Genomic DNA, 19,034 nt, shown 5'->3' with positions numbered 1-19,034 from the left:
CTAACTTTTAATTTTAAATTATTGTCATCTCAGATTTACTAATTGGGTTTAGTGTGAGTTCTTCATAGCTATTTCAGTGGGCATTTACCAGTTCTGTGTAATTTGAATTAGGTGGTACATACTGTAGGCATCGTTTTTAATCAGGAAGAAATGAGATGTTATCACAGGATGGCTTGGCATTCACTCTTCTCTCAGTTTCACTCCAGGTGCATTTCACTGCATGGAATTGGCTTGTTGACTGAATTGGCCACTCTGTGTCCCTAAGAAAACTGCCATGATTGGGAAGCCATATGGTGCAATGCTGTAAGCTATATTAAATTTTGAGTCATATTTTGGCCAGCTTTGTTCTCATAACAGATTCAGAATTGTATCCATACAAATTTCTATTCACTTACTAATCACAAGTGTCTTTAAGCCCATATTTCTCTCTTTTATTTAGAGACTTTCAGTAGCGATGCTAGAGTTTAAATTTAAGGGCACTAGTAAAGAAGAAGGAAGAAATAGAGAAAGGTGGCACTTTAGGCCCACCCTGCATTTACCTTTGAAGAAGCAGTCTTCATTGTGGACAATGGTAATCTTGTGTTTCTTCAAGCAAGCAGCTCTGTGTACCTCACAGTGGTTTTCATAGAATTCCCCATCAGATCCACACACAGGTTTGTAGTGCCGGTTGCAATGGTCCATACAGGCACATTCTGCCTGCCCTGTCTCTCTGCTGAGAACACAGTGCCTTCCCAAACCACAGTATTTGTTTTCACAAGATCCCAAAGAGCCATCCTGAATCAGGATCCCTGTAGACAAAAAAAAAAAAAAGAGAGATAAAATCACTTGGATTTATAGATTGATGTATCCAAATAATATGCTGATATCAAAGTTTCAAGGGATTAGGAAAAAATAAGTCTAAGAGAAATACAATATAATCAGGGTTCAGTTGTTCTTAGGAGAAGGGATTTTTATCAGAACCAGACTTTAAAAAAAAAAAAAAAAAACCTTTGACATTGTCCCCTTCTTTCACTTTCTCCTTGAGCTCTTACCTCCATACTCAATGAGTATTACAGTCCATAAGGACAAGGGCTCTAAATTTAAACTGCGGAACTCAAATTTTCTGCCAATTATTAGCTTTATGCCCTTGGAAAAATTACTTCCCTGTGCTAAATTTTCCCATCCATAATGCGAGGTTGATAGTATAGACCATCTCCTAGAGTGTACTAAGCAGTACATGTACTGATCCACAGGATACACAGTCCTGGCATACAGGAAATATTTAACAAATGCCAACGTTTACATTAGCAGAATTCTGCTGGGAGAAAGGAAACGTATGTATGTAAAGTGGGAAACAGGAGAGAATAGAAATGAGAAAAAGTGTCTTGAAAACTTTTTGGGTTCTAACATCTGATCCTTTCTTGTTTTGACCTTTGCCACTTGGCAATCACTGATGCATTTCATGACTAAAGGAATAAATCATGAAGAATTTTATTATGTTGTTACTTGTTTAATCTAACACTCTACATATGCCTCAAAAACATAGGAGAATCTAGCAGTCTTGCAGTAAAACCAAACCAAGTAATTTCATTCTTGGGCTTTTATAGGTAAATCTAAGAACATTACGTGACTGAAAAAAAAAATAAAGTGTACATATATGTCTATGTATCTATCTATTTAAAAATGTATATAGAGAAAAATATATATTAAGGAATAATATATATTCACATATATACATATGTGTTAATGTGTGTAGATATATTTATCACTGCTGACATATACATGGCAAAAAAATAAAGTTTTGGGAGGTTGTAAACCCTGTGACTCAATGGGAAAGTATCTGCCTGCAATTAAGGAGATGTGATTTCAATTCCTGGATCAGGAACATCCTCTAGAGGAGGAAATGGCAAACCACTCCAGTATTCTTGCCTGGAGAAATCCAATGAACAGAGGAGTCTGGGAGTCTACACTCCATGGAACCATACCTTGATTGGGTACCTAACACATCTATAATTTGGTTTCCTCATCTGAACAATGGGGATTATAGTATATCCTCAAAGGGTTATCAAGATTAAAAGGCTTGTGAGGGAGAGATCAAGATAGCAGATTAGGAGGCACCTGGGCTCACCATCCACCACAAACACATCAAACTAAATATACATTGGAAAGACTCTTGCTGAAATCTACCTGGGACTAGCAGAAGAACTCTTCTACACCAAGGCTATAAACAAAGAGCCACAAAGCATCTGATAGGAAGGGAGGAGCAGGGATCAGTCATGAACCCACATCCCTATCTGAGAATACAGAAGAAGAATGGATGTCACAGGTTTGGGGAATTCTCCCTGGGGAGCAAGGGATTCAAGCTACATATTAGGTACCCCAGCACAGGAGTCCAACAGGAGGTTAGCTCTCTTAGCTTGTTTGAAAACCAGTGGGGGTTACCAGAGGGCTGTCAGAAACTAAGACTCCCCACTTAAGGAATATACATACAGACTTACTCCTGGTTACATGGAGGCAGCAGATTGAAACTCCCTGAGGTTCTGGTCAGCCTGCCAAGACTTCTCCTGCCCATTCCCAGGCTGCATAGCCTCCTGCTCTAGCCCATCTTGTTCCTATTCCCCACTAAGCAATGAAAGTGCAAACATTTGGAAGGAAATGATCCAGTTCAGACTCCAGCCCTGCCTCTGACCAGTGTGAAAGCAGTCACTGCCAGCTCATGAGTCTCATGCCAGCCTATGCATACTTGAGAGGGGACAGGGGCAGTTCAGTGGTGTGGCACCACCTTTGCAACACCAAGCCAGCATTTAAAAAATGTGCATCCCTGGGAAAAAGTGAAGTCAACACAGAAGTGCAACCCCAAGCACTCAGGTGCTGATCATATTCCAAATCAAAGTGGACCCAGGAGAAACCAGATCCCTCAGAGCTCCTGTTTTAGTCTGTTGGGTCCCAACATTGCCCCAGTCAGGACAGTAACAGTTATAGAGTAAAGAAGATGCCTTGACTTGCATCTGCGTCTGGTTTTGGCTCACCAAATTCAGCCCTAGGCTATTTGATGTACTTATGGCTGAAAACTTTCTGAACCTGAGGAAAAAAACAGGTGTCCAGATCAGGAAGCACAAGGGGGTCAAAACAAGATGAACCCCAAAATACCCACAGAGATATGTCATAAATGGCAAAGAGAAAAGCAAGGAGTCACAGAGAAGGGGAGCCTCATAAGGTTATCAGCTCATATCTCTGCAGAAACTTTTCAGGCAAGAATGGAATGGCATATATTCCAAGTGGTGAAAGGAAAAACCTGTAACCCAAGATGCTCTACCCAGCAAGGTTATCATTCAGAATTGGAGAGGTAAAGAACCTTTTAGACATGCAAATGCTAAAAGAATTGATCAGTATTAAACTGACCTTACAAGAAGTATTGAAGTCTCATTTAAGTGAAAAAGAAAAGGCAAGAAGAAATGATAGGGTGGTAAAATCCCCAGTAGAAAAGTCAAGTATATAGTAAAGGCTGTGGATCCAGCACTTAAATAACGTAGTATAAAAGTTAAAGGACCAAAGTTATAAAATCAACTATAGCTAAACAAGAAACAGTTAGGGATAGGCATTAAGAAGTAAAATATGAACTCAAAAAGTATAATATGTATGTAGGGAATAAAAAATATAGATGTTTAAGAACATATTTGTATTTAAATGACTATCAGGGTAAATCAAGTAGATATAGTTATATGTCAACATATATGAGCTTTATGGTAATCACAAAACAAAACCTACAATAAATACACACAAAAAATAAATATACAAAAACTAGACAGAATAGAACACAAATATAACACTGAGGAAAAACATCAAACAACAGAGACGAGACAAAGGAAAAAAAGGAACTAAAGCAAAAGCAAAATTCAGAAAATAAATAACAAAATAACAGTAATTACATGCATATCAATAATCACTTTAAATGTCAATAGACTAAATGATCCAATCAAAATATAAAGGAGAGAAGGTTGAGTTAAAAAAAAGGACAACAACAGCAAAAACAAGACCCATCTATGCTGCTTACAGGATAATCAATTTAGAGCTAAAGACACAAAAATGCTGAAAGTGAGGTATGGAAAAATATATTCCATGGAAATGGAAACAAAAATATGCTGGATAAGCTTTCTATTTTAAAGTGGACTTTAAAACAAAGTTTATAATAAAAGACAAAAAAAGACATATAAGGATAAAGGAATCAATACAATAAAAAGGTATAGCATTTTAAAATATAAATTCAACTATGAGTGCTTAAATATATAAAGTAGCAATAAACAGGAATAAAGGAAAATTGACAACAATAAAATAATTATAGGGGACTTTATATTTCATCAATCTTTTATCAATGGACAGATCATCCAGACAGAAAATTAATAAGAAAACAATGACATTCAGTTCAGTCACTTAGTCCTGTTTGACTCTTTGAGACCCCATGAACCACAGTACAACAGGCCTCCCTGTCCATCACTAACTCCTGGAGTTCACCCAAATTTGAGTCCATTAAGTCCGTGATGCCATCCAACCATCTCATCCTTTGTCATCCCCTTCTCCTCTTGCCTTCAATCTTTCCTAGCATCAGGGTCTTTGCAAATGAGTCAGGTCTTCGCATCATGTGGCCAAAGTAATGGAGTTTCAGCCTCAACATCAGTCTTTCCAATGAACATGCAGGACTGATCTCCTTTAGGATAGACTGGTTGGATCTCCTTGCAGTCCAAGGGACTGTCAAGAGTCTTCTCCAACACCACAGTTCAAAAACATCAGTTCTTCAGCGCTCAGCTTTCTTTATAGTTCAACTCCACATCCATACATGAATACTGGAAAAACCATAGCCTTGACTACACAGACCTTTGTTGACAAAGTAATGTCTCTGCTTTTTAATATGCTGTAGGTTGGTCATAACTTTCCTTAAGGAGTAAGACACATTACAAGAGTTGGAATACATATAATAGGACATTATATTTAAAAACAGCATCATCAGAGTAAATTAGATAATACTTTGATATAAATAAATATGAAAATATAAATTTCACAATGCTGTGCACCTGAAACTAATATAACATTGCAAATCAAGTACATTTCATTTTTTTTTCTCATTTTTTTATTTTATATATATATTTTTTCTTTAATAGAAAATTATTTAATTAGTATACATGTGTTCCCCATCCTGAACCCTCCTCCCTCCTCCCTCCCCACACCATCCCTCTGGGTCGTCCCAGTGCACCAGCCCCAAGCATCCAGCATCGTGCATTGAACCTGGACTGGCATCTCGTTTCCTACATGACGTTTCACATGTTTCAATGCCATTCTCCCAAATCTTCCCACCCTCTCCCTCTCCCACAGAGTCCATAAGACTGTTCTATACATCAGTGTTAACTTTACAATATTGTATTGGTTTTGCCATATATCAAAATGAATCCGCCACAGGTATACATGTGTTCCCCATCCTGAAACCTCTTCCCTCCTCCCTCCCCATACCATCCCTCTGGGTCGTCCCAGTGCACCAGCCCCAAGCATCCAGTATCATGCATCGAACCTGGACTGGTGACTTGTTTCATATATGATATTATACATGTTACAATGTCATTCTGGAAATAGAGCTGCCTTATGATACAGCAATCCCACTGCTGGGCATACACACTGAGGAAACCAGAATTGAAAGAGACACGTGTACCCCAATGTTCATCGCAGCACTGTTTATAATAGCCAGGACATGGAGGCAACCTAGATGTCCATCAGCAGATGAATGGATAAGAAAGCTGTGGTACATATACACAATGGAGTATCACTCAGCCATTAAAAAGAATACATTTGAATCCTCTTTCACTTTCATTAAGAGGCTCCTCAGTTCTTTATCAGCAGATGAATGGATAAGAGAGTACATTTCATTTGAAAAAGGTCTAGGCACATGTAAAACTCCCTTTAAAAGTTAGTTAATTTACTAGTTTTAAAAAACTAATATTCACAAGAACAGATACACAACTAAGCATTTAAATCATTAATTTATTAGTTTTTATAAATAAAAGCTTGAAGTATTTTTATTTTCATAATACAAGTAATTGCAAATGGAATTTAGAAAAAATTGAAATTAAAAAAGGACCGAAACTATCAGAAGTATAATTTAGGAAATAATTTATATTTTTGATACCAGTGTAAATTGAAGCAAATCTTCTTGAAAGAAACTTTATATTAATTATACTCTAATACCATATTAAATTTTTTTGATAAAATATTCAAAGACATTTATAACAAAAGATAAGAAAAAAAGAATTGATTGAACCAAGCTTTCCAATATAATATTATTTTAACTAACTGATGGCTCTGAAATATTTAGTATATTTTGGAAAATAAATTTAAAGTCATACTTCTTGAAGTTTGGCATTGTGTAATGACCTAGAGAAGTTTCATAGAATAGACCAAACCTTGAGTTTAGAGTTTCTGACTAAATAGATATGGAATTGAACCCCAAATTTATATTTCTAATTTTCCAGGTTATGATAATTCTGTTTCTGTGATCAAATTTTTGGGTCTTTGACTTAATGAAATCGTACTTGCTAGATAAAATAAATAAAAACAGAAAGACTAAGAAAACACTTATGCTCTTAAGTTTAAAAATGGGAAGTTTAAGTTTATGTCATTATTGTTGTTGATGTTCAGTCTCTAAGTCGTGTCTCACTTTTTGCAATCGCATGGACTGTAGCATGCCAAGCTCTTCTCTCCTCCTCTGTCTCCTGGAGTTTGCTCAAATTCATGTTCATTGAGTCAGTGATGCTATCTAATAATCTCATCCTCTGTCACTACTTTCCACTTTTGCCTTCAATCTTTTCCAGTATCAGGGTCTTTTCCAATAAGTTGGCTCTTTGCACCAGGTGGCCAAATTATTGGAGCTCTGGCTTCAGCATCAGTCCTTCTAATGAATACTGAGGGCTAATTTCCTTTAGGATTGACTTGTTTGATCTCCTTCCTGTCCAAAAGACTCTTGAGAATCTTCTCTAATTTGGCATCATTAATACTTCAGCACTCAGCCTTCTTTATGGCCCAACTCTCACATCTGTACATGACTACTGGAAAAACTATAGCTTTGACTATATGGGACTTTGCTGGCAAAGTGATGTCTCTGTTTTTTAATACCGTCTCTAGGTTTTTCATAGCTTTTCTTCCAAGGAGCAAGTATCCTTTTAATTTCATAGATGCAGTCACTGTCCACAATGATTTTGGAGCCAAAGAAAATAAAATCTGTCACTGCATCCACATTTTCCAGTTCTATTTGCCAAGAAGCGATGGGACCAGATTTCATGATCTTAGTTTTTTGAATGTTGAGTTTCAAACCAGAATTTTCACTCTCCTCTTTGACCCTCATCAAGAGACTCTTTAGTTCCTCTTTCCTTTCTGCCATTAGAGTGGTATAATCTGCATATTTGAGGTAGCTGATATTTCTCCCAGCAATCTTTATACCAGCTCATGATTCATCCAGCCCAGTATTTTGCATGATGTATTCTGGATATAAATTAAATAAACTGAGTGACAATATACAGCCTTGTCTTACTCCTTTCCCAATTTTAAAGCATTTAGTTTTTTTCTATTCTGTTACTTCTTGACCCACATACAGATTTGTCAGGACACAGTAGTCAGGTACTCTCCTCTCTAAGAATTTTCCACAGTTTATTGTGATCCACACAGTTAAGGAGTTTAACATAATAAAAAAAAAATAGAAGTAGATGTTTTTCTGGAATTACCTTGCTTTCTCCAAGATTGAGTGAACATTGACAATCTGCTCTCTGGTACCTCTAACTCTTTGAAACCCAGCTTGTGCATAGGGAATTTTTCACTTCATGACTACTGAAGCCTAGCTTGAAGAATTTTGATCATAATGTTGCTAATATGAGAAATGAGCACAATTGTGGAGTAGTTTGAGCATTCTTTGACATTGCTCTTCTTTGGGATTGGAATGAAAACTGCCCTTTTTTTAGTCCTGAGGCCACTGCTGACTTTTCCAAAATTGCTGGCATATTGAGTGCAACACTTTAACAGCATCAGCTTTTAAAATTTTAAATAGCTCAACTGGAATTCTATCAACTTCACTAGCTTTGTTCATAGTAATGCTTCCTAAGACCCACTTGACTTCACACTCCACAATGTCCAGCTTAGGTGTCTGACCAAATCATCATGGTTATCCTGGTCATTAAAACTTTTCTTGTATAGATCTTCTGTGTATTCTTCCCACCTCTTCTTAATCTCTTCTGCTTCTGTTAGTTAGTTCAGTCACTCAGTCATGTCCAACTCTTTGCGACCCCATGAATCACAGCACACCAGGCCTCCCTGTCCATCGCCCACTCCCAGAGTTCACTAAAACTCACATCCATCAAGTCGGTGATGCCATCCAGCCATCTCATCCTCTGTCGTTCCCTTCTCCTCCTGTCCCCAATCCCTCCCAGCATCAGAGTCTTTTCCAATGAGGCAACTCTTCGCATGAGGTGGCCAAAGTACTGGTTTCAGCTTTAGCATCATTCCTTCCAAAGAAATCCCAGGGCTGATCTCCTTCAGAATGGACTGGTTGGATCTCCTTGCAGTCCAAGGGACTCTCAAGAGTCTTCTCCAACACCACAGTTCAAAAGCATCAATTCTTCAGCGTTCAGCTTTCTTCACAGTCCAACTCTCACATCCATACATGACCACAGGAAAAACCATAGCCTTGACTAGACGGACCTTTGTTGGCAAAGTAATGTCTCTGCTTTTCAATACGCTATCTAGGTTGGTCATAACTTTCCTTCCAAGGAAGGAATGCAGATGCAATCTGCAATCACCATCTGCAGTGATTTTGGAGCCCAGAAAAATAAAGTCTGACACTGTTTCCACTGTTTCCGCATCTATTTCCCATGAAGTGATGGGACCGGATGCCATGATCTTCATTTTCTGAATGTTGAGCTTTAAGCCAACTTTTTCACTCTCCTCTTTCACTTTCATCAAGAGGCTTTTGAGTTCCTCTTTACTCTCTGCCATAAGGATGGTGTCATCTGCATATCTGAGGCTATTGATATTTCTCCCAGCAATCTTAATTCCAGCTTGTGCTTCTTCCAGCCCAGCATTTCTCATGATGTACTCTGCATAGAAGTTAAATAAGCAGAGTGACAATATACAGCCTTGACGTACTCCTTTTCCTATTTGGAACCAGTCTGTTGTTCCATGTCCAGTTCTAACTGTTGCTTCCTCTGCTTCTGTTAAGTCCTTACAATTTCTGTGTTTATTGCATGAAATGTTCCCTGATATCTCCAATTTTCTTGAAGACATCTCTAGTCTTTTCCATTCTAGTTTTCTCTATTTCTTTGCACCGTTCATTTAAGAACATCGTATCTCTCCCTGCTATTCTCTGGAACTCTGCATTCACTTGGCTATATCTTTCCCTTTCACTCTTGCCTTTGATTCTCTTCTTTCTTCTGCTATTTGTAAAGCCTCCTCAGACAACCACTTTGCATTCTTTTATTTCTTTTTCTTTGGGATGGCTTTGGTCATGATTAAAACCAGATAAAATCAGATGATAAAATTAACACAATTAATTAGGTAATTGGATATGCTGCTGCTGCTAAGTCGCTTCAGTCGTGTCCAACTCTGTGCGACCCCATAGACGGCAGCCCACCAGGCTCCCACATCTCTGGGATTCTCCAGGCAAGAACACTGAAGTGGGTTGCCATTTCCTTCTCCAAATTGGATATAATATTGGCCAAATTTTTCTAATTTTACATAATTGTTTTTTTATTGTTCAATGTAACACATTAAAAAAAGAAAACCTATAGATGTGTCAAACAACTGTAAAATAATGAGCAATTTCACGTTTGAAAATTTTTACCTTATACTCCTACTGGTACTTAGGCCTATTGTCAAGCTTTTAGGGTCCAAATGGGGTTGTCATTATAACACAGGTATTTGACTCATGTAGTTGTATTTTTGTAGTTTTACAACTTATATTTTCTTTATTTATTTACCATCTTACTAACAATTTATTTTTTTTGCTATGAAATAATTTATAATTTACCAATAAAAAGTTGTATTTAAAAAATATCTAAAATTAAGTTTAAAGTCAATAGGGTCAAGATATTATTTTGCATTTTGGTCACAAACTGAGGTGACTATCCAACCAGTACAGTTTCTAAAGAAGAAGGAATGCTCTGCTATAAATGAGGTCATTTATGATTTATTTAGGTCAATGAGTCTCTTTCCTTGATTCTCCCTCTTCAATTTTTCCTTTTTGCCTATACTCCAGTTCAGAGATTTGTATTAGAATGGCCAATAGACCATTTTCTAGAAGTTAATGAACTGCCTTACACTAGCTAGAAGCTGCGTGTTGCATATAGCTCTTACAATTAAAGGAAATTTAATTAATTCATAGGCAATTCAAAAGAAAGCTCACATTATGTAAATGAATAGCTAGAACATATCCTTTCTGACAGTAATTATCCATGACTAATGCTGAACTTAAGTATCAGCTGAGATTAAATCAATTTAATCTGATCAACATGTCAAAGATTTCTTTTAAGTATACTCTGTCAGATAGCACACTAAATGAATTTTACTCAAGTACTTATATCCTGCCATCTCACAACTTAATAGAATAACATTTTCCCCCAAAAATGTTGTATATTTAGTAAGCACGTTATTTTATAGCTTCTATGCCTTCAGGGCATTACAATGATTTCTCGGTTTTAAAATAAACAGAACTGAAAGAAAACACAAAAGATACCATATGTAAAGCAAAATTATTCTGCTGCTGCTGCTGCTGCTAAGTCGCTTCAGTCGTGTCCGACTCTGTGCAACCCCATGGACTGCAGCCTACCAGGCTTCTCCGTCCATAGGATTCTCCAGGCAAGAACGCTGGAGTGGGTTGCCATTTCCTTCTCCAATGCATGAAAGTGGAAAGTGAAAGTGAAGTCGCTCAGTCATGTCCGATTCTTAGCGACCCCATGGACTGCAGCCCACCAGGCTCCTCCATCCATGGGATTTTCTGGGCAACAGTACTGGAGTGGGGCGCCATTGCCTTCTCCCAAATCATTCTACATAATTCTAAATATGATATTCTCAATTATGATGCAATTCTCAGTTGTTTTACATGATATACACTTTATCAAATAGGTACTTAAATAGAGCAGATATAGGTTGAAATAAACTTTAGTAAAATATGTTATTTTTATGTGCAAGGTACAGTATTAGATGCTACAGAATAGATCAAAAAAGCAGACATAGATATTTTTGCTAGTTGCTGACAAAGGACATAAAGCAGGATTTAGGCCCCAGGAGAGAGGCAACAATTTGGGGGCATATTTAGAGACACAAAGGTGTGTGAGATGGATAATATCAGGTAAAAGCTCACATATATTATGTCATGGCATAGTTGAGGTTATATTTGATAGGAGCTCAAAAGAGATGTAAGGAATACACAGAGTATGAATAAAGTTTGATGCTAGATTTAAAGCAGTAGCAACAGGAGGAAAAAAGAAACAAATTTTGTTGAGCTAACTAACCTATAAGCAAAGCTGTTTTAGAGCACCAAGTTATTTGAGGTGTCAATTGTCTCATCAAAGTGCATAATGTTATAGTAAAAATGCAAGGATTATGCTAACTTTGATTTGTTAAAAAAGAACAACAGATTTGGGGGCAGATAATAGGATTATAGTCTTTGCTTTTCTTTGCTATTAGTCTGACTTTAGCCAGGCTGCAATCTTCTTGAGCTAAAAGTTCAAATGGTAAGATAAGAGGAAACAAACATCTTTAGACTTACTCTCATCAAACAAATTATGTCATTTAACAATCTTTGGCAAAGCAGTTTCTAATAAAAGGTAATTTGAGAAATGTATTTAGTAATCTTTCTCTAAATATATTTAGAAATATCAATAATCTCAGATATGAAGATAATACCATCCTTATGGTAGAAAGCATAGAGGAACTGAAGAGCCTCTTGATGAAAGTGAAAGAGAGCGTGAAAGGCTGACTTAAAATTCAACATTCAAAAACCAAAGATCATGGCATCCAGTCCCATGACTTCATGGCAAATAGATGGGGAGACAATGGAAACAGTGCAGATTTTATTTTCTTGGGCTTCAAAATCATTGAAGATGGTGACTGCAGCCATGAAATTAAAAGACATTTGCTCCTTGGAAGAAAAGCTATGACCAATCTAGACAGCATATTAAAAAGCAGAGACATTACTTTGCCAACAAATGTCCATCAAGTTAAAGCTATGGTTTTTCCAATGGTCATGTATGGATGTGCGAGTTGGACCTTGAAGAAAGTTGAGTGCTGAAGAATGGATGCTTTTAAACTGGGGTGTTGGAGAAGACTCTCAAGAATCCCTTGAACTGCAAGGGGATCAAACCAGTCAATCCTAGAGGAAATCAGTCCTGAATATTCATTGAAAGATTGATGCTGAAACTCCAATACTTTGGCCACTTGATGTGAAGAACTGACTCACTGGAAAAGACCCTGATACTGGGAAAGATTGAAGGTAGGAGGAGAAGGGGAAGACAGAGGGTGAGATGGTTGGATGGCAACACTGACTCCATGGACATGAGTTTGAAAAATCTCCAGGATGGACAGGGAAGCCTGGCATGTTGCAGTGTGCTGCTGCTGCTGCTGCTGCTGCTAAGTCACTTCGGTAATGTCCAACTCTGTGCGACCCCATAGACAGCAGCCCACCAAGCTCCTCCGTGCCTTGGATTCTCCAGGCAAGAATACTGGAGTGGGTTGCCATTTCCTTCTCCAATGCATGTTTGCATGCTAAGTCGTTTCAGTCGTGTCTGACTCTGTGCGACCTCATGGACAGCAGCCCATCAGGCTCCTCCATCCACAGGACTCCCCAGGAAAGAATACTGGAGTGGGTTGCCATTTCCTCCTCCAGTGTTGCAGTCTGTGGGGTCGCAAAGAGTTGGACATGACTGAGCGACTGAACTGAACTGATAGCATCAACTGTACAAGATGAAAAATTATTTTTTAGCTTCAGTTCAGTTCAGTTCAGTCGCTCAGTCGTGTCTGACTCTTTGTGACCCCATGAATTGCAGCACACCAGGCCTGCCTGTCCATCACCAACTCCCGGAGTTCACTCAAACTCATGTCCATCGAGTCAGTGATGCCATCCAGCCGTCTCATCCTCTGTCGTCCCCTTCTCCTCCTGTCCCCAACCCCTCCCAGCATCAGAGTCTTTTCCAATGAGTCTACTCTTCGCATGAGGTGGCCAAAGTATTGGAGTTTCAGCTTCAGCATCAGTCCTTCCAACGAACACCCAGGACTGATCTCCTTAGATTTGCTAAATTGTCTTTTTCCTAAAATTTTCTCTTTTTTTTTTTCTTTGCACTGTTAGTACTTATAAAAATGGACTCTAACATCAAAGTCCTTTATTTGGATTCCAACTGTCACTACAAGTGTGATTTCATGCAAGTTAAAGTCACTGCACCTCAGTTTCCCCATATAACTAGAAGATAAAAAAAACTGTGCATTGTTTAAATGAATATATAAAGTGGAGGTAATAATAGTAATCATAGCAGCATATGGTTGTTGAGAGGATTAAGTGAAATGAGGTACAGAAAGTTCCTGGCATAGTGTATATTTTAATAAATACAGTTTTAAAGAATTATCATTAACTATGGATTTGGCATGCAAAATATATTGGCTTAAAATCATTGGAACAGATAAAGAACAGACTTTCACAACACTGGTTATTATTATAGCTCTTGGAAATGTATTTATTGGAGTGTTTAAAAGTGTGTTTTCAAATAATGCACCTAAAATTGTCAACAGTATCCAGTAGATAATAATTTCCTCATATGCAAAAAAAAAAGTAAATTCACATTTGTTCATTAGATAGTTTGATTTAAATGTTAAAAAATATGGTAACATTTATTTTCCATGTATGGAAAAATTGTAAATCTCTTCAATAAATCCAAAATAAAATTTTCTGTTGAACACTGTAAACTCTAACAAAACACATATGATCCTCACAAATGTCATGCAAGTGATAATTCAAGTAAATATTCCAAACATACAGAAGACTGAGCTAGTGGGATCTTTTCATGAACTTTAATAACTGAAATATTTATTCCCTGCTACTATTTTGTAAAGTTGGTTGAAACAAGGCTGCTTGACTATAAGTTTGCCTGGGGCATGACTACTGAGAAACAGTTCAAATGGTCACATCTCTACAGTTCAACAAATTTGGAACTTTCAATACCATGTTATTTCAGACAATCCATTGGACTTCTGCAAGCACCTTCATGTAATTCTGCATTCAGATTTATTTTAAAAGAAATAAACTTGAAGAAAAAAAGGTAAGTACAGAAAATGCTGGGGATTCAGTTTTATTGCATCCATCCAAATTATAGTTTCTGTTTAATACAAATTAGTTTTTGCCAGTGCAAATGAGTTTTGATGTATCATTTCAAGAAGTTAGAAGATTTGAGGTAACTAAATAAAATGACAAGAGTTACTTCTTATTTCATGTCTGCACTGTAATTACAGCAGCAGAACACTGAAAGAGTTTAAGCAACACTCTCAAACCTCTGACTTCAACTTGTGATCTTGATAACAAAGTACAAAATTGTTTTTATCATTAATTTTATCCCTTCCAAGTCCCATCTAAGACTGTATTTTTCTCTTAATATCTTCTCTAGTCAATTGAGAATTTAGAGTAGTATTTTTGTTAAATACTTGGCCAGATAAAAATATTTTTTAATCATCATGTTATTTATTTAGATTATAGAAATGGGTCAGAAGACAAAGAAATCTTACTATAATAGCTTCAATTGATAGCTAGAAATGTCTTGGCATGATAGATAGATAGTCGATAAAGAGTGAAATAAAGAAAGAGAGAGATAAATCAGAAGCAAAAATTAGATATGTAATTTTTTTTAGATAATTATGATACTTAAAAGCAAATGTTACTGAAGATTTTGAGTGACAAACCTATGATAAACCTAGACAGCATATTGAAAAGCAGAGATATCTCTTTGCTGACAAATGTCTGTATGGTCAAAGCTATGATTTTTCCAGTAGTGATGTATGGATGTGAGAGTTGGACCATGAATAAGGTGCTGGAGAAGACTCTTGAGAGTCCCTTGGACTGTAAGGAGATCAAACCAATCAATCCTAAAGGAAATCAACCCTGAATATTCATTTGAAGCACTGTTGCTGAAGCTCCAATACTTTGGCCACCTAATACAAAGAGCCAACTCATTGGAAAAGACCTTGATGGTGGGAAAGATCAAAGGCAAGAGGAGAAGGGGTGGCAGAGGATGAGATGGTTAGATAGCATCATCAACTCAATAGATATGAATCTGAGCAATCTCTGGGACATAGTGCAGGACAGAGGAGCCTGGCATGCTGCCGTCAATGGAGCTGCAAAGAGTTTGGTATGACTTAGCGACTGAACAAAAACAATGGAAATGTATTTATTTTGCTAAGTAGTTCGGTTCCATTCTCCTTTATGATGCTGCCTAAGCTCAATTCCAGAAAAATAAAAGACCCAATCAAAAAGTGGGCCAAAGAACTAAACAGAAATTTCTCCAAAGACATACAGATGGCTAACAAACATGAAAAGATGCTCAACATTACTTATTGTCAGAGAAATGCAAATAAAAACCACAATGAGGTACCATTTCACACCAGTCAGAATGGCTGCAATCCAAAAGTCTACAAGCAATAAGTGCTGGAGAGGGTGTGGAAAAAAGGGAACCCTCTTACACTGTTGGTGGCAATGCAAACTAGTACAGCCACTATGGAGAACAGTGTGGAGATTCCTTAAAAAACTGGAAATAGAACTGCCATACAACCCAGCAATCTCAGTGCTGGGCATACATACTGAGGAAACCAGAATTGAAAGAGACAAGTGTACCCCAATGTTCATCGCAGCATTGTTTATAATAGCCAGGACATGGAAGCAACCTAGATGTCCATCAGCAGATGAATGGATAAGAAAGCTGTGGTACATATACACAATGGAATATTACTCAGCCATTAAAAAGAATACATTTGAATCAGTTCTAATGAGGTGGATGAAATGGGAGCCTATTATACAGAGTGAAGTAAGCCAGAAGGAAAAACACCAATACAGTATACTAATGCATATATGTGGAATTTAGAAAGAAGATAACAATAACCCTGTATGCAAGACAGCAAAAGAGACATAGATATATTGAACAGTCTTTTGGACTCTGGGAGAGGGAGAGGGTGGGATGATATGGGAGAATGGCATTGAAACATGTAAAATATCATATGTGAAACGAATCACCAGTCCAAGTTTGATGCATGATACAGGGTGCTCAGGACTAGTGCACTGGGATGACCCAGAGGGATGGGATAGGGAGGGAGGTGGGAGTGGGGTTCCAGATGGGAAACACGTGTACACCCATGGCGGATTCAAGTCAATGTATGGCAAAACCAATACAATATTGTAAAGTACAATAAAATTAATTTAAAAAATGATGCTGCCTAATATAATAAACAAGGAAATTAATTCATTAACATACAGACAAGTATTTATATAAGACTATGCAATGAAAATAAAGATATATGCTAAATCATCTGTGAAACTAAAAATACTTCAGGTGCTGGAATAAACCCCAAACTTTAAAACATCATTATTTCTTATGAAAATGTAAAGCATTAGATAGATGATTTTCAAATAGTGTACATGTTTTCACACAGTGGTAAAAAATATTAAATTGTAAAATCAAAAATTCTAAGTGAAGATCAAATTTTATAATAAAAGGGTATATTTGAGTAGATAATTTTTAGATTCATTATAATGCTAATTTTTAGAGTATGATCAGCCATATGGCTAATAGAGAATTGAGGGAGAAATAAAGACAGCAGTTTCCATTATAACTATAGGAATTAATGCCTGTTAAAAGAACTTTGCATTTGGTATTTAAATGGTTTCATTTCAAAATTCACATCAAAAAGTTATTTTGAAATATCATTATTTATAAGAAATAGAGATGACTTATTATTTGGCTTATTATTTATGCTTTTAATCAAGGAACTTGATTTTTAGAGTGTTTTTAGGTTCACAGCAAAACTGAGTGGAAAGTACAAAAAGTTTCTTAAATCAGTTCCAGAAAAGACAAGTACTATATGATCTCACTTATATGAGCTTCTTAGAGTAATCAAAATGATAGAGTAAAATGGTAACTTGACAGGGATCAGAGAAGAGGGGAATGAGGAATTACTGTCTAATAGTTGTAGAATTTCAGTTTTGCAAGATAAAAAGTTCTGGAGATGAATGTTGGTGATGGTAGTTCAACAGTATGAATGTACTTAAAACCACTGAACTGGACACCACTGAGCAACTACGCAGCAGCAGTACACATAAAACAGTGAAGATGGCAGATTTTATGTTGTATGTTTTTAACCGTGAAAGAATTAGAAAAAAAAAAATTCAATGTGTAGAGTTCCTATGTATTTCCTCCTTCTAAAAACAAACATCTTTCACCACCATCAACCAACTTGAACATATACTATTTGTAAAAAAGTGAGCATTATGTATTTGCTAAGAATGAAATTTCATCTGTATTTGAAACAATATAGTTCTATAAATAAGGTATAAATCTTTAATCTCATTTTTAAGTCATTTTTTTTTTCTCTTTGAGGGTTTGGGCTGGTGTCAGAGAGGATTTACTGAAATAGCAAGGCATGGTAGAAACACTGATCTGAGGTTCAGACTACACAGTTCATTATTGATAGAATTCTAATTTTTATTCTCATGGTCAATCAAGTTCTTTGAACATTAAAGAAAATTAGGATGAAAAACACTATCTCTACATCCATCAACACATTTCCTTCAGCCTCCCTTTTCTCTCCTCCATCATCTGTGGTTTAAATCTATTTCATATCAAATGTGTCCAAAAACTTTAACTTTACTCATCCTCTGAATTCTGTCAATTCCCCCAGCTTATGTTTCCGGAATAAAAGCAGTTTTTTGTTTGTTTTCGTTTTTTCTGGATTTTTAGGTGTTTACCTTCCTTGAGGTAACAGACACAGATTCAATCTACTGATTGAACTGGATAAATGCTCATGTCTTCAAATGAATGAATGATATTAGATTCCTCACTGATGTACTCTCAAATATTTTTCAGAAATAAAATGATTATAGCTATAGAATATGTATGCATAAATGTATGTGCTTCTGCTAAGTCACTTCAGTCATGTCCGACTCTGTGCAACCCCATAGATGGGAGCCCACCAGGCTCCCCCATCCCTAGGATTCTCCAGGCAAGAACACTGGAGTGGGTTGCCATTTCCTTCTCCAATGCATGAAAGTGAAAAGTGAAAGTGAAGTCATTCAGTCGTGTCAGACTCTTAGCGACCCCATGGACTGCAGCCCACCAGGCTCCTCCGTCCATGGGATTTTCCAGGCAAGAGTACTGGAGTGGGGTGCCATTGCCTTCTCCGTATGTATGTATGTACTTAGAGACACCTAATAATAGACTACTATTAATACTTTGTTGCTTCCAAGGTGATGCTAGTGGTAAAGAACCTGCTGACAATGCAGGAGACTTAAGAGATGTAGGTTTGATCCCTGGGTTAGGAAAATCTCCTGGAGGAGAGCATGGCAACCCACTCCAGTGTTCTTGCCTGGATAATCCTATAGACAAAGAAGCCTGGTGGACTACAGTCCATAGGACCACAGAGTCAGATTGACTGAAGTGACTTAGCACCCAAGCATAGATGTTAGAATGCTATCTGAAACATAACAAGTACTCACTATAGTGAAAAAAACACATAATCCAGTCTAGTAAGGTTCTGAAAGGAGAAAAGATTCCAGAGGGGGGCGGGGGGGGGGGGGCGGGAAATGGCACTGTATAGGAATTAGTCATGGAGAGAAGAGAATCATGAAAGGAGATTTGGAGCAAAAGTGTGAATTTATGAACAAAATAATTACATGTTGCCAAAGTATAGAGATTATGGCTGGGATTCTTAGAAGATGTGGTTAATGAATTAGGGAAATGATAACAGTAACCTTGACGGCTATGTTAGTGACGTTGTGGAAGTTA

General features: G+C 37.0%; 1 protein-coding gene across 2 annotated transcripts in view; it reads right to left on the bottom strand.

The window, feature by feature from the left end:
- The window catches only part of FSTL5 (follistatin like 5), a 930,240-nt gene that overhangs the window by 617,347 nt on the left and 293,859 nt on the right, over positions 1-19,034 (bottom strand). For both annotated transcript variants that reach the window (XM_024977492.2, NM_001206863.1), the window contains one exon: positions 540-788. In XM_024977492.2, the coding sequence (XP_024833260.1) occupies positions 540-788 (249 nt within the window). The remainder of the gene's footprint in view (positions 1-539; positions 789-19,034) is intronic.

Source organism: Bos taurus, chromosome 17 (genome assembly GCF_002263795.3).
Source record: "Bos taurus isolate L1 Dominette 01449 registration number 42190680 breed Hereford chromosome 17, ARS-UCD2.0, whole genome shotgun sequence".
NCBI classification, from domain to species: Eukaryota; Metazoa; Chordata; class Mammalia; order Artiodactyla; family Bovidae; genus Bos; species Bos taurus.
This window is presented reverse-complemented; position numbering and strand designations above follow the sequence as displayed.